The following is a 27,703-nucleotide window of genomic DNA, read 5'->3' as shown; positions in this document are numbered from 1 at the left end:
AGAGTCAAGGATCTGCACCCGAGCTGGTGGTTGAGATCAGGAGGGGTGGGGGGAGGGGAGGGGTAGTAGGATGACCGAAGGTACGGTTGAAGAGGAGAGTCTTGAGATGGTTCTTGAAGAAAGCTACTTCTGCAGTTCTTAAAAAGAAGCCAGCTTCTAAATTAAGAATGAATTGAAGAATTTTCCACGATTCTGTGTAATGTTAAAAGTTAAGACAGAATGATCTTGTAGTCTAAGACAAGATCATATTTCATGTCCTCTGTTGTTGTACAGCCCAGGTTGAACTTTCAATATTGTTTTCTCTGCATCTTTACATACAGGTCTTAGAAAGGAGTTTATTCCACCTGGATAACAGTTACATGATTCCTAATTTTCGTGGGATTGGCTACTTATGCAAGACTAATTTAGCTTCTAACACCGCATTCCGTGGGTTTGGAGCACCGCAAGGAATGATCATAGCAGAGTGTTGGATGAATGACATAATTATGAAATGTGGTCTTCCTGCAGAGCAGGTACAGCCTGTGCCGAAATCTGGGCCTTTGTGTGCGATGGAACCAAATCAGCTCGTCAAGCAATTTTTTTATATAGTGCCTTATTATGTTTGATAGTGCTACTCAAGTAATTATAACAAATAATAATAATTCTTGCATTTGATAAAATGCCTTATCATGTTGCCAAATGTCTCAAAGTGCTTCAGAGGATATTTGCTATGGAGCTTAATGACTTTGAGATGTCCTTCCAATGTGTAAAGCATGGCATATAAATATGTATATGTGTATAAATTGTATTGCATTGTACAACGACTGTGTATCTTGTAGGTGAAAATTGTTGAGTGTATTGACAGTTTTTATAGTGAACCCATGAGTAAATGTGTCACAAACAGCTGTGAGATGACTAATTAATGAGGATTGTGAGCTAGGCTATTGGGAGAAATGCTCTTCCCTTTTCTAATAATGTCATGGGATTTTCCACTGGAAAATACACTCCAGTGTAATACTGTGGCAGTACAGTGTTGCAATTGATGCTGTTCTTTGCATGAGATGTTACATCGAGGTCCTGTCTGTCTTTTCTTCAAGTGGATGTTAAAGATCTCACTATAATAATAATAATCTTTGCATTTGATTTAACACCTCATCACATCTTCAAGATATCTTAAAGCTCTTCACAGAATATACTGTGAAGTGAATTGACTGTATATTTTGTGGGCACAACATGGCAGCCAATTGCGCACAACAGTTTCCCACAAACAATCATGGATTAAGTGACCAAATTATTATTAGTAGTAGCTGTAGTATCAAGGGATATGGGGCAAAATTAAATTTTAAAAAGAATGATGTTCTGGTGTTCTGACCAACAATCCTCTAGATAAATATTGGTCATTCACTTCATGACTCTTTGCTTGTGGCGTCCTGTAGCTCAGTGGTTAGAGTACTCGCTTTGCAAGCGAGAGACTTGGGTTCAATTCCCAGCAGGGTGAAACCTTGGGCAAGTTTCCTTACTCCACACGCCTGATAATAATCCCTCAAGAAAATAAAAAAAATAATGAATTCACGACTGTTTGTGGAACGATGCTGTGCTCATTTTGCCCTCAAATGTAGTCAATTCAATTTACAGTCTATTCTGTGAAGCACTTTGAGACATCTAGAAGATGTGAAAAGCGCTATATCAAATGCAAAGATTATTATTATTAATACAAGTGACCTCTATTTCTGCTTACAAAAACAAGTATTACACTTAGCTTTTTGATATGGTAAATTGCTAAAAAAAAGTCTTCTCAGATATAATAAGGTGTGGCAGGATTATTCTGAGGGTGACACATTTATGAACAGATAATTATTTCGAGAGGACAAATTTGTAAGGCTATGGGGAGAGCGGGGGGGACTTGAATGGATTTGGTTAGCTCTTTTCAAAGAGCCGGCACAGACACGATGGGCCAAATGGTCTTCTGTGCTGTATAATTCTATGATTCTATGAACAATGTTTTTACTTTTCTGTGGCAAGGTGCGTCACTTAAACTTGTACCAAGAGGGAGACACCACCCACTTCAACCAGAGATTGGATGAGCTCAGCATTGGGAAATGTTGGGAGGAGTGTTTGAGGAATTCACACTACCACAGCAGAAGGAAAGCTGTGGATGAGTTTAACAGGTGACTAAGAAACAGTCTTTGCTTTTGTTGGTTCTTGAATTGGTTTTGTGATCATTATTAACTAACCACTCTTTCCCCAGTGTCCGAGCCCCATGTATGCAAATTAATGGGCTAACGTAATTACAGTGGTTATTTTAGTCTGAGACCACATTGTAACAAGCACATAACTCTGGGGTCTTTTGTGAGTTGTATAAACCATGTGTAAACAATGGAGCCTGTCATGTGAGTTCTGTAAACATTTCATTGGTTTCATTGCTATCTCCAGTAACCCTGTCCTCCTGCCCGTACTCTCACTCTGTCATCATGTTGGAGTCCTGTAGCTTAGTGGTTAGAGCAATCGCCTCGCAAACGAGCAGACCCGGGTTCAATTGCTGGGCAGGGCGAAACCTTAGACAAGTTTCCTTACTCCACATGCCCCTGTTTACCTAGAACTAAATAGGAATTTGGTTGTTAGTTGATTGGCGGTCACTCATTCCACAGCTGTTTGTGCAACACTGTTGTGCACAATTGTTTGTCACATTTCGTCCACACAATATACAGTCAATTCATTTTACAGTATATTCTGTGAAGCAATTAGATGCTTCTCAATGATGTGATAAGGGCCTATATCAAATGTAAGGATTATTATCTTTGAGTTACTACTCTTTCCTCATGGTCTATCTTCTACCAACGATAGATGGTTTCAGTAACTGGGCTTCCTCTCTCCCAAAATGTCATCGCTTTGCTCTTTCTTTCCCTGGTTTCAAACCCTTCTTGAAAACCTTTGTCTTTGAATACACCTTTGGTCAACACCCTTAAAATCTCTTTTTTCTCAGCTTGGGGGCTGAAAATAGTGTTATGCGTGGCACCTTTGATAATGTCAGTTGTAATGGGATTTCCTCATATTTACGTGTCACCGAAGGTGCTACAAGTAAGGCTGTCTGCAATTTCAGGCCATCAGTGCTCTCTATCCTCTCTGTCAATATAATAATAATAATAACAATAATAATAATCTTTGCATTTGATATAGTGCTTTTCACTAGACGTCTCAAAGCGCTTCACAGAATATGCTGTAAAGCGAATTAACCACATATTTGTGGGCGAAACGTCGCAGCCGATTGCACACAGCAATGTCCCACAAACAGTCATGGATTGAAAATGACCAATTTTATTATTTTTTTTGGAGGGATTATTATCAGGCGTGTGGAGTAAAGAAACTAGCCCAAGATTTTGTCCTACCTTGAACCCAGGTGTCTCGCTTGCAAGGCGCGTGCTCTAATCACTGAGCTACAGGACTACAAAGTTACATTTATATAGTGTCTTTCATGTCTTTCATAAACGGTGACTTTTATCCTACATGAAAGCTGCTATATAAGTGCAAGTTATTGATTCTTACTTGCAGGTTGAAGGTGTTTTGTAATCCTTTCTTTATTTATACTTTTACTAGCTGTACCCATTGCAGCTACGCTTGCAACCAATTTAATTTAATCAGCCTTCTCTCTTTCGTCTGACATTTTTATTTGTCAGAAACGCTTGATCTTCACTTAGGCATCTTTAGCCCTTGAAATTAAGAAAATGTGCTATTGAACTTGTTAGCATCCCTTGTTCACATATTTGCACACACATTCTTTTGGGCGAGAACTCCTGTGGGAGGACTCAGAGGGAGGCCTCAGTGGAAGAACCGGTTGAGAGGACTTCTGACACACAGACATTTTGTCTTTATTAGTATAGATGTAACTCTCTAAAAGGGTGTATGATCTGTCTATCTCTACTTTGTTGCAGAATACCATGCATACCTTTTTGGGGGCTTAATTAAAGCATTTTTTAATATAGCTCATCAACAATAAGATCCCCCCCCAAAAAAAATATGCTCATGATGCTCCCCTGTGCAAGGCCTTTCCAATGAGGTATACATCATGTCTCTACGTCAATCCGTTATCGTGTTCATGGTGGACAGATACACAGACATTTTGTCTTTATTAGTATAGATACGTGGTTCACATCATATATCATAGAGAAAATGTTTCTACATATTGGAGAAGAGTACATTTGAATACAGCAACACCTGATATAATAATAATCCTTGCATTTGATTTAGCACCTTACCACGTGTTCGAAACGTCTCAAAGTGTTTCATACAATATACTGTAAAATGAATTGACTATATATTGTGGACAAAATGCAATTGTGCACAGCAGTGTTCCACAAATAGTCATGGATTAAGGGACTAAATTATTATTTTTCTTAAGTGATAATTACCTCTGGAAGGTTTCTTCCTGCCTGGGAATGAAACCCGGGTCTTCTTGCTTGCGAGGCGAGTGCGTTAACTACTAGGCTACAGGACTCCAGCATATCATGCTTAATGAATGTTAAAGTGACATAACCTGATGCAATAGTGCAGGAGCTCAGTTCCTTATTCTATGGAAGGGCTAGTCAAGTCAATTTGATCTTTTCAATAGTGTCCGTGCGGTACTGATCTTTGAACTCTTGGCCTGAGGTCTGGAAACCAATGTGGGGTACAGATTTAAGAGACATGGAGCAAGGAAGAGGTTTGCTTATTTTCACATATTTCGCCCCCAGACAGCACCGGTGGAAGAAGAGAGGCCTGGCAATTATTCCAACAAAGTTTGGAGTAAGCTTCGGTGCTTCATTCCTGAATCAGGTAAAATATGTCTCTTATGTCAGTTCTGCAAACAATGTGTCAATGATTGGTGGGGTGGGGTGGTGGTGGGGGGGATATTATGCTAGTTGTGTAAACCATATGTTAATTCTGGGGTCTATTTTGTGAGTTGTGTAAACCATGATATTTCATAATAATTCATGATAGATTTAAGATTAAGATAATTGGCAAAGGATCCAGAGGGGAAATGAGGAGAGTTGTTATGGTCAGAAATGCATTGCATGAAAGAGTGGTGGAAACAGATTCAATAACAACTTTCAAAAGGGAATTGGATAGGTACTTGAAAAAGAAAAAATTGCCAGGATATGGGGAAAGAACGGGGGAGTGGGACTGATTGGGCAGCTCTTCCAGCACAGGACCGATGGGGCTGAATGTCCTCCTTCTGTGCTGTAATATTGTAAGATTCTATGTATTAATGCTAGCGTCTATTATGTTAGTTGTGCAAACCATGTGTAAATGCTAGAAACCTATTATGGAGTCTACTTTGAGCATTCTGAGCCATTTTTGCCCAAGTGCCACAAAGACTCTGCACAAATCTCTGTGTTTCAGGCAGGAGCGCTGGTTCTGATTTATACAGACGGCTCAGTGCTTGTGACTCATGGTGGCACTGAGATGGGGCAAGGTCTCCATACCAAGATGGTGCAGGTAGGAACAGAACAGGTTGTGAGTGGGTTTAGACATGGTGTGGAACTGATGTGCTGATGTATTTTGTCACTGGGATTGTTACTAGAGCCTCAATGTCAGGAAAAAAAGCTTTTGGGTGTAAACTGTTTGTGGGATCTTGCTGTGCATGAATTGGCTGCCAAATTTGCCCACAAATACACAATTACTAGGGACTGCAGGATGGACTTCCAAAGGGTGGGGGCAGAGTGGCTAAAGACCCGCTCGCTAATGGTGGGGTGGGCAAGGCAGGGGACATGAAGCAGCCTGGAGTCTGCTGAGCAGAGGCAGCAGGCAGATTGGAAGGGTTTAGGAGATCGCAAAGGTAGGGGGGAGCACGGCCATGGAGAGCTTTGAAAGTGAGGACCAGAATGTTGAACTGTATCCTCTATGCGATGAGAAGCCAATGGAGTTGGGTGAGAATGGGAAAGATGGGGTTGCAGAGCCTGGTGCAGGAGAGAACACGGGCTGCAGAGTTCTGGATGATCTGCAGCCTATGGAGGGAGGAGCTGGGGAGGCCGACAAGCAAGGAGTTTGCGCAGTTGAGTCTGGATGTTATGAATGTTATGAATGCATGGATGTGAGCCTGTGGTGTGAGACAATGGCAGAGCCGGGTGATGTTTCAGAGGTGGGGAAAGGCCAAGTGGGTCATGGCATGGATGTGGGGGATAAAGGACAATTGAGGGTCAAACAGGAAGCTATTGGCTCCGTGATATGTGCATCCATGGAGGGAGATGCTGTCAAATGCAAAGATTGTTATTATTAAACCATGTGTTCTTTAGGGACCCCCACCCCTACATGCTACCTACAAGATTTTGGCTCAGAAATGATCTCAGGTTGAAGTTGAGGTCGCACAAGTTGGAGTTACATTTAGTGCAAATCTAATTATTTCCAGATCATCATCCTTTGATTAGTTATAATTTACGTTCCGTTTGCTTCATGATTCAGGTGGATTTAAAGAGACAACACCCTTTCTTTCTCCCAATATACAGTATACAATATACAATATACAGGGAGTCCTGTAGCCTCATAAGCGAGAGGACCTGGATTCGATTCCTGGGCAGAGCAAAACATTGGGCAAATTTCCTTACTCACAAGCCTCTGTATACTTAGCAGAACGTAGGAATACGGTTGTTAGTCAATTAGCAGATTGCTTTTCCGGGGGGAATAATCCCTTAAGAAAAAATTACTGAATAATAATACTTTGGTCACTCAATCCATGACTATTTGTGGGACACTGCTGTGCATGATTGGCTCCCACGTTACAACCCCAAAACACAGTCAATTCACTTTACAGTATATTCTGTGAAGCGTTTTGAGATGTTTCGACGTGATAAGGCGCTATATCAAATGTAAGAATTATTATTATTATTTTGTGTTTCCTTCCTAATCCAAATTAACCTCAAAATTCAAATGAATTGGCTGCTTAATTGTTGTTTGTGGGTATTGCTGGGGCAGATAAGCAAATTATCTTGTACTGAACAGTAGAACCAGAGGACACAGCCTGTGATTGAAGGGGGTAATATCAGAACATATCTGTGGAAACACTACTTCAGTGAGTAGGGAAACAGTGGAAACAGAAAATGTTGTTTCAAGAACAAATCAGATAAAGTTCTGCTAGAAAATAATATCTCAGGATATAGTATACAGTTTGGGACATGAACATGTCAAGTGACTCTCAGAATGGTATAAGGCGAACAAGATGGACCTTAGCCTTCTTTTGGTGAGCAAATTCTGATGTTCTGATGTTCTTATCAAAGGTGACTTTGAATGTTCTTCTTTATCCAGGTGGCCAGCAGAGTTCTGGGGATTCCAGTCTGTAAGATTCATATCTCCGAGACGAGCACCAATACGGTTCCGAACACATCTCCGACGGCCGCTTCAGTTAGCTCCGACCTAAACGGAATGGCAATTTATGTGAGTGTCTAACCTGGTAAAATTACACTGTTAATAAAAAATATATAAAATCTCAAATCAACATGGCAGTTTGGCTCAGTCAGCAATTATCTCTGGGGAAAAAAGGTTGTGAGTTTGAAGCCCCAAGTGAGGTTTTGGACTCTCAATCTAGGCTGATACTCCAGAGCAGTGCTGGGGGAGGCTGTATTGAAAGCACTGTTGATCTTGAGACCTTATAGAGTCCTGGAGCTCAGTGGTTAGAGCACTCGCCTCGCAAGCGAGAGGTTGGTTCGATTCGATTCCAGGGCTGAGCAAAACATTTCCTTACTTCACATGCCTCTGTTTTTTTATGAGTAAGTAGAAATCCGGTTGTTAGTTGATTGATGGATCGCTTTTCTGGGGGTAATAATCCCTTCAAAAATAAATAATAATGTGGTCGTTCAATCTACGACTGTTTATGGGACACTGCTGTGCACAATTGGCTGCTGCGTTTCACCAACAAAATATACAGTCAAATCACTTTATAGTATATTCTGTGAAGCACTTTGAGACGTCTCGAAGACATGATAAGGTGCTATATCAAATGCAAGGATTATTATGTGGATGACACACAGATGTACTTTGCCTCCTCCGGTACCAACTCCAGGCCCACCGATGTTCTATCAGCTTGTCTGGCAGACATCAGGGCCTGGATAAGTGCAAACTTCCTGCAACTGAATGTGGACCAGACGGAAGCCATGCTCTTGGCTCCCATCAATGTCTTCACTCCTACGGATCTGAACTCCTCAACCTCCCTGGGCTCTCCCTCAGATTCACCGAACCAGTACACAGTCTAGGCATCCAGTTCGACCCCGAGCTGTCCTTCCTCCCCCACATCCAGTGCCTGACCAGGAGCGCCTTCTTTCACCACTGCCATATTGCCTGTCTCTGACTGTACCTTACCCTAAATGCAGCCAAAACCCTCGTACATGCGTTTGTCACCTCCTGTCTGGATTACTCCAATGCACTCCTCGCAGTCTCCCCAGCTCCACTATTTAAAAAAATCCAGCTCATTCAGAACTCAGCTGCACGCATACTGACCCAGACCAAACTCCGTACCCACATTTCACCAGTTCTGGCCAGGCTTCCCTGGCTCCCCATCACCGAATGGATCGTCTTCAAGATCCTCACACTTGTATTCAAATCCATTCACTCCCTGGTACCTCCCTACCTCTCTGGCCTCCTCACTCCCCAATCCACCACCCGCCACCTCCGCTCAACTGCCACTGGCCTCCTGGTCATCCCTCGCACCCTCCGCCCCACCATTAGAAGATGCGCTTTCAGCCACTACACCCCGAAACTCTAGAACACTCTCCCTCAATTCCTCCTATTGCCCCTTTTCACCCTTTTTCAAGTCCTGCTTGAAAACCTTTCTCTTCGACCATGCTTGCAGCCACTCACCACCCCACCCCACTGCCCCTGCCAGTTTGGAATCAGGCTCTGCCACTGTTAAGCGCTTTGAGATGCTACCCTGCGTGGAGAGCGCTATATAAGTCCAAGTTGTTGTATTATTATTATTATTGTTATTATTATAACACATTCAACCAAGGTGGGCCAGTTCTATTCAGTAATGTCCCACAAACAGCCAAGGAGTGAGTGACCATTTTTGTTAATTTGGGGGGATTGTTGGCCTGGACACCGGGAGAAACCTCTTTTCGAAGTTTCAAAGCTCTTTTTGAATAGTGCCATTGGATCTTTAACGTCCACCTCAACAGGTGGACGGGACCTTGGTTTAATGTCTCACTGGATAAGAGAAAGGGTTTCTTCAGGTAGCCTCATCAATAATTCAATTGGTTGTTCACTTCATGAGCAATGTGTGAGACATTATTGTGTGACTAAGCGCTATATCAAATGCAAAGATTTATAATATAATCACTATATTAAATGGAAGAATTATTACTATTATAAATCAAGCAGATTGCATGCAGGAATGACTGAAGAAAGATTTTTCTGTTTCTTTTTCAGAATGCATGTCAGACTCTTTTGGAGAGGTTGAAGCCATTTAAGGAGGCCAACCCTCATGGCACTTGGGAGAATTGGGTCAGTATAACAGCAACTTGTATCTGAAAGCACTGAACAGCTTAACTGCACAGTCAGAGAGACAGGTCCATAAAAGGTGTAGTTCAAGACAGGGAGAGGGCCAGCAAAGGGGAGTGCTTTAAGAAGAAAGATCTAAAGGCTAAAATCGTGCTGTCTGAAGAGTTTGTGACCTAGGACTCCACCGGGAAGGAAAAGTTTGGCACCTGCGCAAAGTAATAATTCTCCTTGTATTTGGTATAGCGCCTTATCTTGTCAAGATGTTTCAAAGCACTTCACAGAATATGCAGTAAAGTGAATTAATTAACTGTATATTTTGTGGTGAAAAGTGTACTTAATTTGCCATTAAGTTGCCACTCTGATTTAGAGCAGCAATAAGGATAGCTGGAGTGGGCAATAGAAGGTGTTTTGCACCCCTCCTTGCCCTGGGTTGGCCATTAAAGCCTATATCATAGAACCGCCATTGCTGTCCAGCTGAAAACAGCTAGTTCAGTGTAAATTAGGCCCTGTATGTTTTAGTGCTACGTCCATTAGATCAGAAAGTTGATCATCATCAGTCATAGTAATGATGTGACAATTAATCATCTCTATATGGAGAGAGTGTGATCTCCATTAAGAGCAATTGGAATTTTCCATGGAACTTTCAGACATTTTGTTTAGATACTCTTAAGCATAGTGATGGAGTTCCTCGTGTGTCAGACACCAGGATGATCCAAAAAAATTGATATTTTGATGTTGCTTACAGACGTTGTGTTAGTAACTTGTTGAACCTACTCTCCTCAGGTAGATGCAGCCTACATGAATACTGTGAGTCTGTCAGCAGTGGGTTTCCATAGGTAAATGGATTTTGTGCTGAGCTAGAGATGATCTTGGTAATACAACCCACAAGAACCCCAATATTCATTGAGATGCAATGAGCTTACAATGAGAAAGTCCCAACTTTGGGAGCCCCAATAGTAGCATTTGGTGTAGTGACCCTGGAGATTTCCAAGTTTTCTCGCATTAGAGAGAGATGAGGTATCAAAATAATACAGTTAGGAGATACCCAATATATCCAGAATGGGGGAGTTGTTCTTGTAACACCTATCCAATTCCTCACAAAATCCCTTCAATTTATCAGAGCTAGACCCTAATAGATCCCCTCACACCACCCTTCCTGCAAACAAACGCTAATGGCAGTTTGAACATCGAAGGGTTTTTGCCTAGAAGCCAGAAGATCATAATAATAATCCTTGCATTTGATCTAGCGCCTTATCACGTCTTCGAAGCGCTACAAAGCGCATCACAGAATAAACTGTAAAGTGAATTTACTGTATTTTGTGGGTGAAAAGCAGCAGCCAATTAGACAAAGCAGTGTCCCACAAACAGTTGTGGCTTGAGTGACCAATTCATTATTATTATTATTATTTTTGAAGGAATTATTACTCCCGGAAAAGCGATCCGCCTATCGACTAACACACGGGTTCCTACTTACTGCGAGGTAAACCAAGGCGTGTGGAGTAAGGAAACTTGCCCAATATTTTGCCCTCCCAGGAATTGAACCTAGGACCTTTCGCTTGCGAGGCGAGTTTCCTAACCACTGAGCTACAGTACTCCACAAGTTGGCTTGCCAGAGAACTTGGCCAGAGTTTACCCAGTTTCAAGGGCTGACCCCAGAGAGCTTCACTCAGCAGTGGGAGGTGTTGTGGGTGGGAGGGCTTCTCTCATCATTCCTGCCTAATGGGTTATCAAACATAAATCTTCCCTCTTTCCTAGCTATCAATTTTATTTGAAGGAACATTTCTTAACTTAACTTAACTTGTAACAATGTAATATTTCACTTGTGAATGAACTGACACACATTTATTTGATGGCCTTGGACAGGACTCCTGATTTGAACTACAACTGGGAGACAAATTCAGGCCAGGCTTACAACTACTTCAGTTATGGGGTGGCCACGTCAGAGGTTGAGATTGATTGTCTCACTGGTGATCACAAGGTAAGTGTCAAGCATACTTCATTTTAAAACCACCTGGTTTCTTGAGGGGTTTCCTTAAAGTAAGCAAAATCTAGCAAGTTGGTCTTTGAAGGAGGAATGAACAGGGATAATAATAATAATAATGAAATTCTTGCATTTTGATATAACGCTTTGATATAGATGTCTCAAAGCTCTTTACAGAATTACTGTAAAGTGAACTGACTGTATAGTAGTACTGTATTGTAGGCAAAATGTGGCAGCCAATTGTACACAAACAATTGTGGATTGAAGTGACCAATTTATTATTATAATTTTTTGTTTTATTACCCCAGAAAAGCGATCTGCCAATCGATTAACAACCTGGTAGTCGAGTTACTTACTGCTAGGTAAACAGAGGCATGTGGAGTAAGGAAACTTGCCCAACATTTCGCCCTGACGGGAATTAATCCCAGGTCTCTCCCTTGCGAGGCGAGTGCTCTAACCACTGAGCAGTGCAGAATAGTCGTGATGAAAACAAATCTATGCAGCACCAAAGCCGTCGAACATCGATTTCGATATAGCACCTTAACATGCCTTTGAGGCGTCTCACAGCGCTTCACAGAATATAATGTAAAGTGAATTGACTGTATATTTTGCGTCTGAAACATAAAGTGCTGCACTGGGGAATGAGACATCAAACTCATCATCCTGTCTGGATGTTCAATATTCCATGTCGCTGCTGGAAAGCAGAAGAGTTTGTCCTTGTGTCTTTACCACCAATCCTCTAGATAAACTGGACATTTCCTTCCAACTTATTTGTGGCATCTTCCTGAATGCAATAAAGAACAGCAACCGTTATTAATGTCTATAAAGTGTTTTTCAACATGTGGTGAGGCACTGTAGAAATGCATGTTTCACTACAGCACTACAATACCGCCAGCACTACATTTCTGCAAATGACTTTTCTCTCACTCCCACCCGGTCACCTACGGGATACCCCAAGGATCCATCCTTGGCCCCTTCGCTTCCTCATCAATTTGCTCCCTCTCAGTGATGTCATCCGCAGACATGGGGTTAACTTCCACATGAATGCGGATGACACTCAACCCTACTTTTCTACCTCCAGCTGCGAACTTCAGTCCCCTGATGTTCTGTCAGCTTGTCTGTCGGACATCAAGAGCTGGATCAGCGCAAATTTACTGCAGTTAAATGTCAACAATTGGAAGCCATACTTTTTGGCTCCCACTGACATCTTCTGTCCCATGGTTCTGACCTCCTCAACCTACCTGACCTGTTCTTAAAACTCTCCGATCCTGTGCGCAACTTAGGCGTCAGGTTTGATCCCCAGTTATCCTTTCTCCCCCACATCTGATCCCTGACCAGCACCGCTTTCTTCCACCACAACCACATTGCCCGTCTCCGACAATACCTCAGCCCAAAAGCTGCTGAAACCCTTGTCCGTGCCTTTGTCACCTCTCAGCTGGACTACTCTAACGCCCTCCTCACCAGTCTCCCCTCCTCCGTTATTCACAAAATTTAGCTCATTCTGCCTGCATTCTCACCCACACCAAACTCCGCATCCCAATTACTCCAGTTCTTGCCAAGCTCTACTGCCTCCCTGTCACAGAGTGAATCGACTTCAAGATCCTTACTCTAGTGTTTAAATCCCTCTATTCCTTGCTCCCCCCCAATCTTTCTAACCTCCTCTCTCCCCACAGCAGTATCCGCTGCCTCCACTCTACTGGGTCCCAAGAATCCTCTGCTCCAGCATTGGCGGTCGTGCACTACGCCCCAAAGCTTTGCAACTCCCTCCCTCAACCCCTTTGCCTTGTCCCCTCCTTCCCCATCTTCAGGACGTTCCTCTTCCCCCTCTGGCTCAGCCTTGGGCTCCACCATTGTTAAGCGCTCTGAGATGCCGCCCAGCGTGGAGGGTGCTGTATAAATGCAATTTGTTGTTGTTATTGATGATGTTCATTCTTATTCTGTTCCTTGCGTTTTAATATAATGAAGTTTGTCCCTTCACCTCATTTTCCCAGTCACTGGGCGCAGGGAGTCATCCCACTCAGATCCTGTTAACCCTGCAAGCCAAAGCCCTAATGGTAGGTTGGTCCTAGCTGGACAAGCAGTGGGAAAGCTTCCCAGACAGCAATATCAATGGCAAGCTATGCGGTTTTAGCTGGTTAGTCTCCAGCAGTTACCCCAACGTACACTCTGGGGTCCCCAAGCCTTGGTTCTTGCCAACCTGCTTCTAATACTTTCCAGAATTAGGTAAACAGGATGTGTCCCTCCAGGGAGAGAGTGAGCATTGCATTCCAACAATCTCTCTCTGGGATTTCTATGTGTAGGTGGGATACTTGGAAATATCAAATTGGTTTGGATACTCTTAAGCACGGTGATGAGTTTCCGCATGTGTCAGACATCTGGCTGAGAAAACAACAAACAAATCTCAGAAAATTCGATTGTAAAGAAGTATCCTGCTGGAGAGGATGATTACGCTGAAGAGATGAGGGTTTGTAACTCTGCTCATTGATTAATCTTCTTGATTTCAGAACCTTCGCACGGATATAGTAATGGATGTTGGCACCAGCCTGAATCCAGCGTTGGATATAGGACAGGTATCCATTTAATGTGGCTGCTTCAGAAGTTTTTTTTCACATTCATCATGTTGCTACCACTGGTTATCGTTCAGTTTCTCTCTTTATATCAATCTGTCCGGTCCCTCAGCTCAGCAGGCTCCAGCCTGCTCCACATCCCCCACCCGGCCCGCCTCACCATCGGTGATTGGGCCTTCAGCTTCTCTGCCCCTTCCCTCTGGAGCTTCATCCCAGAATCCCTTTGCCTCACTCCCTCGCTTGCCTCCTTCAAGGCACATTTCAAGGCCCTCCTCTTTGTAGCCCTTCAGTTACACTCTTACCCCTACCCTCCCTGCCCTCCACCTCTCCTGATCCCAACCCCCAGGTCGAGTCCAAATCCTTGACTGTCCAGCGCCTTTGGACGTCCTCCCGACATGAAAGGTGCTGTGTAAATATAATTTGTTGATATTGTTGTTGTCTAGGTGGAAGGCGCCTTTGTCCAAGGTCTTGGTCTCTTTACCATCGAAGAACTGCGTTACTCTCCTGATGGTGTTCTGTATACCCGTGGGCCTGGGACATACAAGATCCCTGGATTTGGAGACATCCCAGCTGAGCTGAATGTATCTCTTCTACGAGATTCCGTTAATAGTAAAGCAATTTATTCATCCAAGGTAACCACCTTCTGCATTTCTCTGCTTTGTCCTGAAGGTTATTGCATCTAAAAAGAATGAGTTGGTGTCATTAGAGGATGCTGGACACTTTCACGGCTGGTGCTGTGTAGGAAGATGGTAGGATGGTTATTCTGAGCGGAGATTAAATGAGCCAAAGAGCTTTCTTCATCTGAACCTGTGCTGTGATCTTGTAATACTGTCTGGCAAAGGCGGGTCCGCAGTATTCCAGGGCACTGCTAATGACATCACAGCCAGTCTGTCTGATCGGCAGGACCTGGAAGGGCAGACTAGTCACTGGGGGAAGGGAGTCATCCCACTCAGCTCCTGTTAACCCTACAAGCCAAAGCCCTAATGGGTAGGGTGATCCTAGCTGGACAAGCAGCGGGAAACCTTGTCGGACAACAATATCAAAGGCAAGCTAAGTGATTTTAGCTGGTTAGACTCCAGCAGTTACCTCACCTCTGGGGTCCCCAAGCTCCTGCCAAACTGCGCCTAATACTTTCTGGAATTAGGTAAGCAGGATGTGTTCCTCCAGGGAGAGGAAGAGAGTGCACATTCCACTTCAACAATCTATGGATGTAAATGAAACTGTGCTGAGTGGCCACTGTCATTTAACACCTTCAGTTTTTGAGGTTGTAGGAGTCCTGTAGCTCAGTGGTTAGAGCACTTGTCTCAAAAGCAAGAGACCTGGGTTTGATTCCCAAGCAGGACGAAATGTTGGGCAAGTTTCCTTACTCCACACATCTCTGTTTACTTAGCAGTAAGTAGGAACTCGGCTGTTACTCGATTGGCGGATTGCTTTTCTAGGTGTAATAATTCCTTCAAAAAAAAAACAATAATAAATTGGTCACTTCATTCCATGACTGTTTGTGGAACACTGAAGTGCGCAATTGGTTGCTGCGTTTCACCCACAAAATATGCAGTCAATTCACTTTACAGTATAATTTGTGAAGCACTTTGAAATATCTTGAAGATGTGATAAGGCACAATATGAAATCCAAGGATTATTATTAGTATTTGTGAGACTTTGCTGTGTGCAAAATGTTTGCCTACTCAATACACAACAATTGACAGAAATTCATTGTGAAGTACTTTGAGACTCTGACCTTATAGTTGTTTCCTACAAGGCAGGAATTCTTACTGTCATTACCCGTGAAGCATGTTGAGACCGTAGAATTGAAATCTAAAATGCAAGTATTTTTTCCTGCTGACGCTCTGATCTTTACAGTGAAGGGTATAAACTAGTGGATAACCGCACTCCTGTGCTTGTGCTGCAGGCTGTTGGGGAACCTCCGCTCTTCTTGGCGGCTTCCATCTTCTGTGCCATCAAAGATGGGATCGCTGCAGCAAGGGCAGAATCGGGCGTGTCGGGCCCCTTCCCATTGGACAGCCCAGCGACTCCAGAGAGGATTCGCAATGCCTGCATTGACACCTTTACAGAGATGGTGAGTGAGTCCAGGGCAGATTTCATACAAAGGGGTTTGAGAATATGGAATGCACCACCCACCTCTCCTTTCCAGGAGAGGTGGGTGGTGCACCATAGGTACAGAAATGATTGAAGCATTTAAGAGAGCGATAAATGAATATTCCACAAGATCGCAAGATTAATTTGGATGAAGAAGGCCCTTTGGCTCATCCGATCCCATCTCTCCAATAAACCCACCCTACTGTTCCCCAATCATAGCATCAAGCTGCTCCTTACCTGAGTCCAGTGTCCTGGCCTCAACCGCCATTCCTGGCAACCTGTTCCTGTTGTCTTTCCCTCTCAATTAACATAAAGTATTGAAGTATCATCTTGGTTCAGTTGATAGCACTTCTGGGTGAAAAGGTTATGGGTTAAAGCCCCACATCAGGACTTGAGCTGACAGTCTAGGCTGACACACTATTTCAGTACTGGGGGAGCGGTGTATTGTTGGAGGGGCTGACTTCTGAATGTTCTAAACATTCCTGTTCTTCAGCTGAGTGAAATAATTCCCATGACATTATTGGACAATAGAAGCGTGTATATCCCACCAGATATCCTGGCCAACAATCCTCCAGATAAGATCAATCGCCCAGAGCTGCTTGCAGGACTTTGCCAATGCAAATGGCTGCTGTGTTTGCCAATACAAAATGTCTCCACAGGTGACAATTATGTGGAAGAATTGCAAATTTTTGTTACATAACTCAGAGATCAAGCAGGGAAATTGGATTAAAAACATGGAGAACTGTTGAGATCCGATAGTATAGCAAGTTGGAAGTGCCCCATGCCCCTGAGTCATAGAATTATACAACATAAAAAAATGCAATTTAGCTCCTCACTGCACTGTGCTGGTGACGATTGTGCCCTCTTGAGGCACCAAAAATCTCCCATTCTCTATCTTGTTTCCTCAAACTTATCCTTTTAACCTGTTACAAGCATCAAGAATCCCTCAAGAAAAAAAAGAAAAAAAATATTAAAAATTTAGTCACTCAGTCCATGATTGTTTGTGGGTAGGGTAGGGTTAGCAATTAGTTGCTGTGTTTCATCCACAAATATACAGTCAATTCACTTTACAGTATATATTGTGAAGTCTTTTGAGACGTCTAGAAGACCTGAAAAGCGCTATATCAAATGCAAGGATTATTATTATTATTAGCAATTTTATTCCCTTTTGAAATTTACACTCTGTCTCAACAACAGTTTGTGGTAGTGACTTCCACAGTCAAACCATGCTGCAAAGATTTTTCTTCTAATCCAATGAACAATATGAGATGACTGATGAAACATATACATTTTTTCTTGGTGAATTTAGATGAAGGAGGGATATTGAAACAATCCTGTAGAGAAGAATATCAGTGTCACTCCAACATTGCATGTCATTGTATACTATGATACAATCATCTCCATTTGTATCCCAGGAATAGTTCAGCAAGAATCCTGAGATGCCAGGTTCCCACTGCAATGTTCCAAGCATAATAATAGTATTTATCGTTAGGAAGACCTCCCAAAGCACTTCACACGATTTGCTATTAAGTATAGTGACTATGTATTTGTAGATGAGTATGAAAAAGTAGTATGAATACATGTCAAAATGTATTTGTTTACTGAGCTATATTTCAGCCAAAAAATGCAACTTGTGATGTTGCATTTTCCTTATGAGAAACACGAACACAAAGTCCTGTAGCTTACAATAAAAACAACAACTTGCATTTATATAGTGCGCTTCACACGGGGTAGCATCCCGGAGAGCTTAACAGTCAGTGCCAGAGTTTTACCCTGAGCCAGGGGGAGAGGGAGGGAGGGAGGAGGTGACTGTAAGCACGATCAAAAAGGAAGGTCTTTAGGCAGGATTTGAAAAGTGGGGAGGGAGGGAGTAAGGTGAAGGGATTAAGGGAGAGAGTTCCAGACTTTCAGGGCATAGTGACTGAAAACACGGCTATCGATGGTGGAGAAGAGGGAGCGGGGGATAAACAGAAGATCGGAGCCAGTCAAGCGGTGGTTGGTGGAATGGGGCGTAAGCAGATTGGAAAGGTAAGACATGGGTTGCAGAGTTCTGGATAATCTGCAGCCTGTGGAGGGAAGAGTTTGGGAGGCCGACAAGCAGAGAGTTTGCATAGTCGAGCCTCAATGTAATGAGGGCATGTATGAGGGTTTTGGTGACCTGAGGTGTGAGACAGTTGAGGTGTGAGGTGTGAGCCAGGCGACATTGCGGATGTGAGGGAAGGCAGAGCGGGTCATGGCGCTATGTGGGGTAGAAAGGATATTTGAGGGTCAAGCAAGACCCCAAGGTTCCGGACTGGCTTAGCAAGGTGGAGTGTGCAACCATGCATGGTCATGATGTCAGCGTCTGAAGTGAGAAGGCGCTGACGGGAGCCAATCAGAAGAGCCTCGGTCTTGTTGACATTCAAACGAAGAAAGTTAGCTCTCATCCAGGACTCGATGTCTGACAGAGATTCCGTCAGCACAGCAGTGGTCCTGGAGTCAAGGGTGGAGGCAGAGAGGTAGAGTTGGGTGTCATCCACATGCATGTGGAAGTTGACCCCATGTCTGCGGATGGTGTCACCAAGAGGGAGCATATAGATATTGAAGAGGAGGGGGACCAAGGACAGAGCCCTGAGGAACGCCGCACGAGACAGTGCGGGGGCTAGAGAAGCCGTCTGAGGAGATGAAGTGCAGGAGGTGTGAGAGGTATGAACCAATGAAGGTCAGTGCCATGGAGGTTGAGATGAGAGGTGGTGGATGAGCATACAGTGGTCAATGTTGTTGAAAGCAGCAGAGAGGTCACGAGGACAAGGAGGCATAGGAGCCCTGGTCGCAGAGCGACAGAATGTCACTTGTCACTTTGACCAGGGCTGTTGGAAGGATTCGAGAAGGGAGTGGCGGATTATTATTTAAACTTTGGGATGTTGATATTTTTGGTAACTTGGTTCAATTGAAAGTACCATTGACATAGGGTTCAAGTGAACAACCCGTTTACCTGGAAGATTATTGGTCAGGACTCCAGGAGAAACTTACCTTATTCACTTTCTAATATTCACCTGAACAGGCATCCAAAGGTCCACACCTCCAACAATATAACATTCACCCAGCACTGCATCGGAGTGTCTGTGAGCTCAACAACACTTTGCATTTATATACTACCCTTCATACAGGGTAACCCCCAAAGCACTTTACAAAGATGGAGTTGGATACCGAGGAAGGGAGGGGTTGAAATAAGGGAGAGACAGAAAGTCCTGATGTGGGTTCTCCATATAAACAAACAAAAAAATAATTTGGTCACTTTGACATATCTCAAAGATGTTCTAAGGTTTATTATTATTATTATGACCTAGAAGTGAGAATGCTACCATCGCTGCCAAGATGCTAGAATACTGAATTACATGCTTCGTTCTTCCAGTGGACTGAAATGTGCTTTTTGTGTTTTGATCTTCTTATTTCAGTGTCCTCCCGCCAAAGTAGGAACATTTACTCCCTGGGATGTTCGAGTCTGACATAGTGCTACGCTTCGTGAAGCACCTCTTGACCAACTGGTTCCCACAAACGAACAAGTTCTTCCAAAGAGACGCGAAGGGGAAAGGTACAAGTGTAGGAAAATTGAAAAAAATCTGAAAAATGTCAAAAATTTGATGAATTGGAAAATTAGAGCTTGCACTTGGGATAGGGAAAGAGGAGGGAGACATTGCCACCTATTGGCTATTTAGTATATGTTTATTGTGAATTTAAACACTACAAATTGCTGTGATAATGCACACTAACATTAAATGATCAAAAACTGGAAATTTTACCGCATATTACCCCAGACAGCAGTAATAATAATTGGTGCCTGCAACATCTCAAAAGATGCCTCCAGCACGTCTTATCGCATCATCTAACAATCCCAAATTCTTTTTAATTTCCAAGAATTTAATAATCCTTGCATCTGATCATGTCTAGTACCTCATTGTACCCGTGTTCAGACCTAAGTTTTGAATGTTTCACTTCTTCTTTTGTTCTCTTGGTGTAGTTTGGATGAAGAAGGCCCTTTGGCCCATTTGATCCCATCCTAATCAACCCTGCCATCTGGCATTGCAGGGTCATGGGAATCTAATATGCGATATCTCTTAAAAGATTTCTCAATTAGGAATGGGAAATTGTCAATTTCTGAAACATCAGATGTGCTGAAGAACACTCTTGTTCAAGAACATGAATAACTAGAGACTACGTGAACCTCTTTGGCTCAAATGTGTCAATTTGTGTTGAGACTGATTTTAGGGTATAATTTCTTTGTTAAAAAATGGGGGAAAGTGCAAGGAAGGGAATTTAACACACCCTCACACGTCCCCAAGAAAATTCACTTAAAATCTTTTTAACATGCACATCCCTTGTTCCGTTAATGCTTATGAATAGCTGGTCCTCCTCCCTTGCCACCTTCAGGACCCATCTCAAGACCCTCCTCCTTCAGCCATGCTTTCGATTTCTCTGCTTCTCCCCCAGCCCTCCACCCTCACCCACCCCAACCCCTACTTAGGTCTGTAACTCTGTCTGTTCAGCGCCTTGGGACGTCCTCCAGACGTGAAAAGCGCTATACAAATATAATTTTGTTGTTGTTGTTGTCCTGGCATTGCTGTGAAATTAATTTTGGGATGTCAGTGCACAAACACATTGCCACAAAAAAATACGTTGGGGGCGGGGGGGGGGGAAGTCATTTTTTACCGATTGACTTTCATCAAACAAATTGGATATTTATCAGTGAATATCGTTTGAAACCTACCTTGATAGTTCTTACTTATTTGTGAAAACTGCTTAATGAAGTCCTTTAGCGCAGTGGTTAGAGCACTTGGCTTGCAAGTGAGAGGACCTGGGATTCCCGGGCGGGGTAAAACGTTGTGCAAGTTTCCTTACTCCATGCGCCTCTGTTTACCAGCAGTAAGGACGAACCCGGTTGTGAGTTGATTATTGAATCAATTTTCTGGGGATAATAATCTCTTAAAAAAATAAAAATAAGAATTTGGTCACTCAATCAACGACTGTTTTTGGGACACTGCTGTGCTCATTTGGCTGTCACGTTTCGCACATAGAATATGCAGTCAATTCACTTTACTGCGAAGTCCTTTGAAACATCTCAAAGATGCAATGAGGTGCTATATCAAATGCAAGGTTTTTTTTTATTGTTGATTACGCCGATTATTATTGATTTTTTATCATTGATTACTGCACAAATAAGTTGCTACTCAATGTAACCTTAAATGTAACGCTATATTTCTGCCTAATTTTTCTTTGGTTAACAAAAGGTTAAAAACTATTTTAACCTTACTTATATTGGCAATTTCTGTGTTGCTGTGGTTAATAATCCAATCAAATAAAAAATGGTTTGATGTTCAAATACAAATTGCGAACTGTGTTCTGTTCTGGGCACCACACTTTAGGAAGAATGTCAAGGCATTGGAGAGGGTGCAGAGGAGATTTACCAGGATGGTACCAGGAATGAGGGACTTATCAGGAGAGGTCAGGAGAGGTTAGAGAAGCTAGAATTATTCTCCTTGGAGCAGACAAGGTTAAGGGGAAACTTAATAGAAGTTTTCAAAATTATGAGGGTAGTCAATAGGGTGAACAAGGAGAAACTATTTCCACTGATGGGTGGGTCGATAACCCAAGGACACCGATTTTAAATAGTTGTTGAAAGAAACAGATGAGGAGACATTTTTTCATATAGCGAGTTGTTCAGATCTGGAATGCATTGCCTGAAAGGGTGGTGGAAGCCGATTCGATAACAACTTTCAAGAGAGAAGTTGATAATTGTTTGGGAAGGACAAGTTTGCAGGGCTATGGGGAGAGCGTGGAGGAATAGAATTAATTTGGGTAGCTCTCAAAGATGTGATAAGGACCTATATCAAATGCAAGGATTATTATTAGAAACCAGAGGATGACTGATGAGCTTGACTGGCAGTTTCTCATTCATGTGGTGATCTTATCCATGAGACCAATGTTATCAAATGGTTTCCAAAGCCTGTCATACTTGCTGATACTTGAGAATGAGCACATATATATTCCAAATTGTATTTACCCAAATAATCTCTTTTGAGCCCTGAGAGGAAGTAGCGACCTATCATTCACCACCTAGAGTATCAAAGCAGAGTTTAGTGGTTAGAGAACTTGCCTCACAAGCAAGAGGACTTGGGTTTGATTCCCAGCAGGTTGAAACTGTAGGAAAGTTTCCTTACTCCAAACATCTCTGTTTACCTAACAGTAACTAGGAATTGGGTTGTTAGTCAATTGGCAGATCGCTTTTCCCGGGTAATAATCCCTTCAATAAAAATAAATTATTATATGATGCAGTGCCTTATCACACCTCGAAGATTTATATTATGAATAAGTGTATGAGTAAGCCTCGTGTATATTATGAAGGCAAAACGCTATGATGTGATTATATTAACTTAATATTAATATAATTAATATAATTATAATGAGTGCTATATTAAATGAAATGATTGTTATATCAAATGTAAGGATCATATTATTATTATTATTAAAACCATGATAGATCATATTTGGAGCACTGTGTAAAGTCCTGGTCACCATATTATAGAAGGGTATTGCAGTGTTGGAGAGAACACAATGAAGATTTACTCAGATGTTACCTGGGAATAATGTATTCAAGAAAGATTGAATAGGTTATAGCTTTTCTCTCTGTGGGTGAGATAACTGACATGGGTGATAGATAGAAGTGTGTACAATTGTGAAAGGATTAGTTAAGGTGGAGGTTAACTGGCTATTTCCACTTGAGCACTCGTCTCGCAAGTGAGTCCAATTAAGTGGGAGCTTGTGGTAAGGTGTGAGTTTCCCAAGGGTAACTACAATATTCAGAATTTATCTCATGATGCATCTCTTCTGATTGGAATACATTGTGAACCTTGTCCACCTGCGACCAGGGCTCTGTCTCCTGTCTCTTAGCTCCTCGTCCTTCTCGACCTCTCGGCCACTTTCAATACTCCTCTCACCTCCACCTCAATGGTTCTGTTCTTGCCTGGTTCCAATCCTACCTTTCCCATCGTCTGCACTTTGTGTCCACCAATGCACACACAGGGGCTTCTCCTCCAACCCCCGCACTATCACTTGTGGAGTCCCTCAGGTCCTCGGTCCCCTCCTCTTCAATCTATACATGCTCTCGCTCGGCGATATCATCCACAGGCATGGGGTCAATTTCAACATGTATGCGGATGACCCCCAACCCAATCGAATACAAAATCCTTGTTCTCACCTTCAAGGCTCTCCACAGTCTTGCTCCCACTCCGATCTCATAACCCCATATCAGCCTGTTTGCTCCCTCCGCTCAGCGGACACCGGCCTACTTCAGGTACCCCGCACTTCCCGCCTCACCATTGGCTGTTGGACATTCAGCATCTCTGCCCCTCTGGAACTCTATCCCGCAATCCCTCTGCCTTATCCCCTCTCTTGCCTCCTTCAAGACCCGTCTGAAGACCTTCCTCTTTGACCATGCCTTCGGCCACCTTCCCAACCTCACCACCCCCCCCAGCCCTCCTTCCCTCTTGACCCCAACTCCCAGCTCAGGTCCAAAAATCCCTGACTGTCCAGCGCCCTGGGACGTCTTTCCAACGTGAAAGGCGCTATACAAGTGTAATTTGTTGCTGTTATTGAACAATCCAGTTTATGATTTTTACTGCAATATTTGAGACATCTCGAATACACAATAAGGTGCTATATCAAATGCAAGGATTATTGTTGTTATATACATATGCTTGTGTGTACTAACAGGAACTGGATTATAAGGAGTGATTAGATAAACTGGACATGTTCACACTGGAAGAGAGACGATTGAGGCAGGATATGATTACAGTCTTTAAGATTCTAAAAGGACTAGATATTATAGACCATAATAAGCTGTTTTATCTTGTCCTGAATAGTAAAACTAGAGGATATAGCCTGCAATTGAAGGGGGGTAAATTCAACACTAATCTGCGGAAACACTACTTCAGTCAGCGAGTAGTAAACTTTTGGAACAGGCACTCTAAGGGACAGTGGAAACAGAAAATGTTGTTTGTTTCAAGGACAAATTAGAGAGATTTCTGTTATAAATAAATATGAAATAATATCTCAGGATACAGTGTATAGTTACGGACACAAAATGTTAAGCGACTGCCAGTATGGTGGAAAGCGAACTAAATGGCTTTTGGTCTTCTTTCGCCAGCAAATTCTTATGTTCTTATGTACATTCCAACTAATTTCCTGATATCCTCTTTCTGACATTTGCATGGTGCTCTATGGAGAACAACAATACCACAGGGAGAGGTCATTGAATTGAATCACATCCATCACCTTTGACCCACTTCACATCCAGGTTTAAGGGAAAAGTTATGACTCCCAGATTAGATAAAACAAAAATAGACTTGTCTAGGCCACATTTGGAAAACGTAAGCAATGCATTGTCTCCTGTTCAGGGAAATCGAAAGTGTGGTTGGTAGCACCCGATTAATAATAGCAAAGATGGGAGCCGCCAAGTTGAACAGTGATAACCTGCTCTATAAACAAACATCCTGCTGGCTGGAGACAGGCTAGATTTGTCTCAGAAACAAATATTAATTTCCTCCGAGGAGCAGTAGTTAGATAACAGGCAACACTTTCACAGCTGAGATACCCCCCAATAGGAAAACAGGAACTGAATTAGTTTTTATAAATACCCTGCTCTACAACAATTAATAGGGGAAAGGTCTATGTGGTCCATCTCTTCATTGCCCTCCTGTGTTGTTTTATCAAGGGGAGTACAGGCTTAAAGTCAGGGTACCTTTATTGTGGTCCAACTGGCAGCTCACGGGCCGATTTCATACTCCCCCACCTCCCCCTTCCCGCCATTTCATTTGGCCCACCGCTCCCTTCATAACCCGTAAATGTTATGTAATGTTTCTGCAAGGAAACACAAAAATATCGTTTATGTGGCCCGCGGACTTTTCTCAAATAGGGCATCTGGCCCTCAGCAGCCAAAAGGTTGGAACCCCCACCCCCTGGTTTAGGTGATGTGGGAGGAGGGCTCAAAGATAAAGGAGGATTCATCCATATCTGGTCTACATAGAGTAAGGTAGATTGTGTAGTTACGTATCCTGGATTAATCTAGGCAATGGGGGGATAATATTAACATTTTTATAGGACTTTGTTGGTGTAAATGAATGGACATAAAGTATTCACTGCACTTGACAATAATTACTGCAAAATACTTCTGAGGTAGTTCTATGTTTTAGGTGTTACATCACATGCAAACATGGTCCTCTGGTGCAATATTACAAAAAAGGCAGACTTTTAGGTTGTCAGGTCTCTGCTGATGTCGCTGTGTTGCTTTGTGAAAGAAGCACCAATGCCATCACTATCTTTGTGAAATTATGTCAGCAGCACTTCCTGTGCCCCATGTGCATGCACACAAAACAGGAAGTGACATCAGTAGTGACCTGGAAGTCGACCCTATAACATCCACTACTAATAGATAAAGCCAATGAAATGAAGCCAGACGTGTGATATGAGAATTATGGAAAGATTCTGCTGTTCCTTTGAATACCCAGTGCAGCTCAGTCCATCTCTCAGCACAACAGTTCTGCTCTGGGTGTTTGTAAAGGAACAAGGTGGTTCTTGTCTAAATCAACACAAGCCGGTCGTACTTGCTACGTGGAGGCCCCAATCCAGGCTGTCTTGCCTTCCTGAGAGCCTGAAAAAACACTTCTATGTAATCAATAGGTAAAGCTTGGAACAAACCAGCGTAAACTATATTGGATCTCACTGTAGGTACAACTCTTCATGTCAATGAGGTTAGGTCTAATTGGATGTAATGGGGATCACTCAGGATAGTGGTTTTGGAAATGGATATGTATGAGCCAGAGAAGGATAATTATGGTCTGTTACGGTCCTGGACATTCCTAAGTTCCTTAGAAATAACACATTTGTGCACATGAGGGCGATGTTCTAAGGTTCTAAAGAAGGTACATTGTGGATGAGAACTATCTAAACCAGGAAAGTGTAGCGGGAGCTTTTACACTGTAACTAAACCATGTTCACGGTTTAAATACAAATTCTCCTTATCTATCGTCCCCACAAGCCCTCCCCCACCTTCATCCCCGACATCTCCACCCTCCTAGCTTCCCTCTGCTCTGAACGGCTTCTAGGTGACTTCCACCATCACTTCACCCCCTCCTGCTCTACCTCTGTTGACTTTTCCTCCCTTATCTCCTCTTCCTCTTCCTCCACATCCACTCTGCCACCCTCGTCAGCGGTCACCCCCTCGACATGGTGATCACTCAGGGCCTCACCGTCTCGGACCTCACCATCATTGACAAAGTGATCTCAGACCATCACTTCAACTCCTTTATCTTCTCAATCACCCCCGCACTGCCACCCAACCCATCTCCATCTCCTACCGCCCCTGGAAAAAAACTCCTCCCCTCTCGGCTGCCTTGGAATCATCTGAACTCCTTCCACTCTGGGCTTCCTTCTGCAATGACTTATCGTCCTCGGTCACTCTTCTCCTTAGATCCCTCTCCTCCACTTTCGATTCCCTTGCTCTCCTCTCTTCCTGAACCATTTTCTATTCACATAAATCACCATGGTACACCAGCCACCTCCGCTCCCTTAAAGCACACGTATGTGCCCCTGAACCCACCTGGCTTAATTAAATCAAACTTAATGGTCCATCAGCAGATCTGTCTGGAACTTATCAAATCTTACCGCACCACCCTTGCCTCCGCTAAATCGTTGTTCTACTCCAAGACAATCTTGGAAGCTAAGGACCGTGCCAGGCTCCTCTTTTTCATTATCAATCAGCTCCTCCACCCAATGATAACTGTGTGGTGATCCTGGACTTCCTTGAATCCAAAGTTGAGGGGAATCCGCTCAGCTGCCTCTCCCCTCCCCATCTCCCCCTCACACCCCGGCCCCTATCCATCCCTCCCGCCACATTTTCGAACCTATCTCCCCCTCATCTCTCAACACCACTATAACCCACATGAAACCGACCACCTGCTCCCTCGACCCCATCCCCACCTCTCTCCTTACCTTCCAGCTCCACCTCCTTGCCCCTCTACTCACAGATATCATAAATCTCTCCCTGTCCACATACTGTTCCCACCCCATTAAAAACCGCAGTCATCACTCCTATCCTTAAGAAACCCTCCCTGGACCCATCTCTATTCCCAAACTACTGCCTCATCTCCAACCTCCCTTTCCTCTCCAAGGTCCAGGAATGAGTTGTTGCTTCCCAGCTTTGCTCCTTCCTCTCCCACCACTCCCTTCACGAATCCATCCAATCGGGCTTTCGTGCCGCCCACAGCACAGAAACAGCCCTGGTCAAAGTGACAAGTAACATTCTGTCCATTTGTGACAGGGCTCCCTCTGTCATCCTTGAACTCTCTTCGACACTGTCGTCCACTCTATCCTCATTCACCGCCTCTCCTCTCACCTCAACTTTCACGGCTCTGACCCTGACTGGTTTAGATCATACCTCTCACACTACCTCTCCAATTCATCTCCTCTAGCCTCTGCACCATCTCATGCGGCATTCCTTGGGGCTCTGTCCTTGGTGCCCTCCTCTTCAATATCTATATGCTTCCTCTTGGTGACATCATCCGCAGACATGGGGTCAACTTCCACA

At 43.3% G+C, this 27,703-nt stretch overlaps 1 protein-coding gene and 1 non-coding gene across 6 annotated transcripts in view; both read left to right on the top strand.

Annotated features, from left to right (window-relative positions):
• xdh (xanthine dehydrogenase) overlaps positions 1-21,448 on the top strand; it is a 62,767-nt gene extending 41,319 nt beyond the window's left edge. For 4 of the 5 annotated variants that reach the window (XM_042332893.1, XM_042332894.1, XM_042332892.1 and 1 more), the window contains 12 exons: positions 321-512; positions 2,002-2,147; positions 4,707-4,788; positions 5,356-5,451; positions 7,255-7,383; positions 9,367-9,441; positions 10,222-10,274; positions 11,302-11,416; positions 13,924-13,989; positions 14,430-14,618; positions 15,896-16,063; positions 19,521-21,448. In XM_042332893.1, the coding sequence (XP_042188827.1) occupies positions 321-512; positions 2,002-2,147; positions 4,707-4,788; positions 5,356-5,451; positions 7,255-7,383; positions 9,367-9,441; positions 10,222-10,274; positions 11,302-11,416; positions 13,924-13,989; positions 14,430-14,618; positions 15,896-16,063; positions 19,521-19,571 (1,362 nt within the window). In that variant the 3' untranslated portion in view covers positions 19,572-21,448. The remainder of the gene's footprint in view (positions 1-320; positions 513-2,001; positions 2,148-4,706; positions 4,789-5,355; positions 5,452-7,254; positions 7,384-9,366; positions 9,442-10,221; positions 10,275-11,301; positions 11,417-13,923; positions 13,990-14,429; positions 14,619-15,895; positions 16,064-19,520) is intronic. The other variant, XM_042332895.1, reaches the window with a different exon arrangement.
• Positions 15,259-15,331, top strand: trnal-caa. Its single transcript has one exon. It is a non-coding gene; the product is annotated as a tRNA-Leu (tRNA).
• Positions 21,449-27,703: the final 6,255 nt, after the last annotated feature.

This window comes from Callorhinchus milii, unplaced genomic scaffold (assembly GCF_018977255.1).
Source record: "Callorhinchus milii isolate IMCB2004 unplaced genomic scaffold, IMCB_Cmil_1.0 Scaffold3, whole genome shotgun sequence".
Lineage (NCBI taxonomy): Eukaryota > Metazoa > Chordata > Chondrichthyes > Chimaeriformes > Callorhinchidae > Callorhinchus > Callorhinchus milii.
The sequence above is the reverse complement of the archived record's forward strand: the minus strand, read 5'-3'. Positions and strand labels throughout refer to the sequence as shown.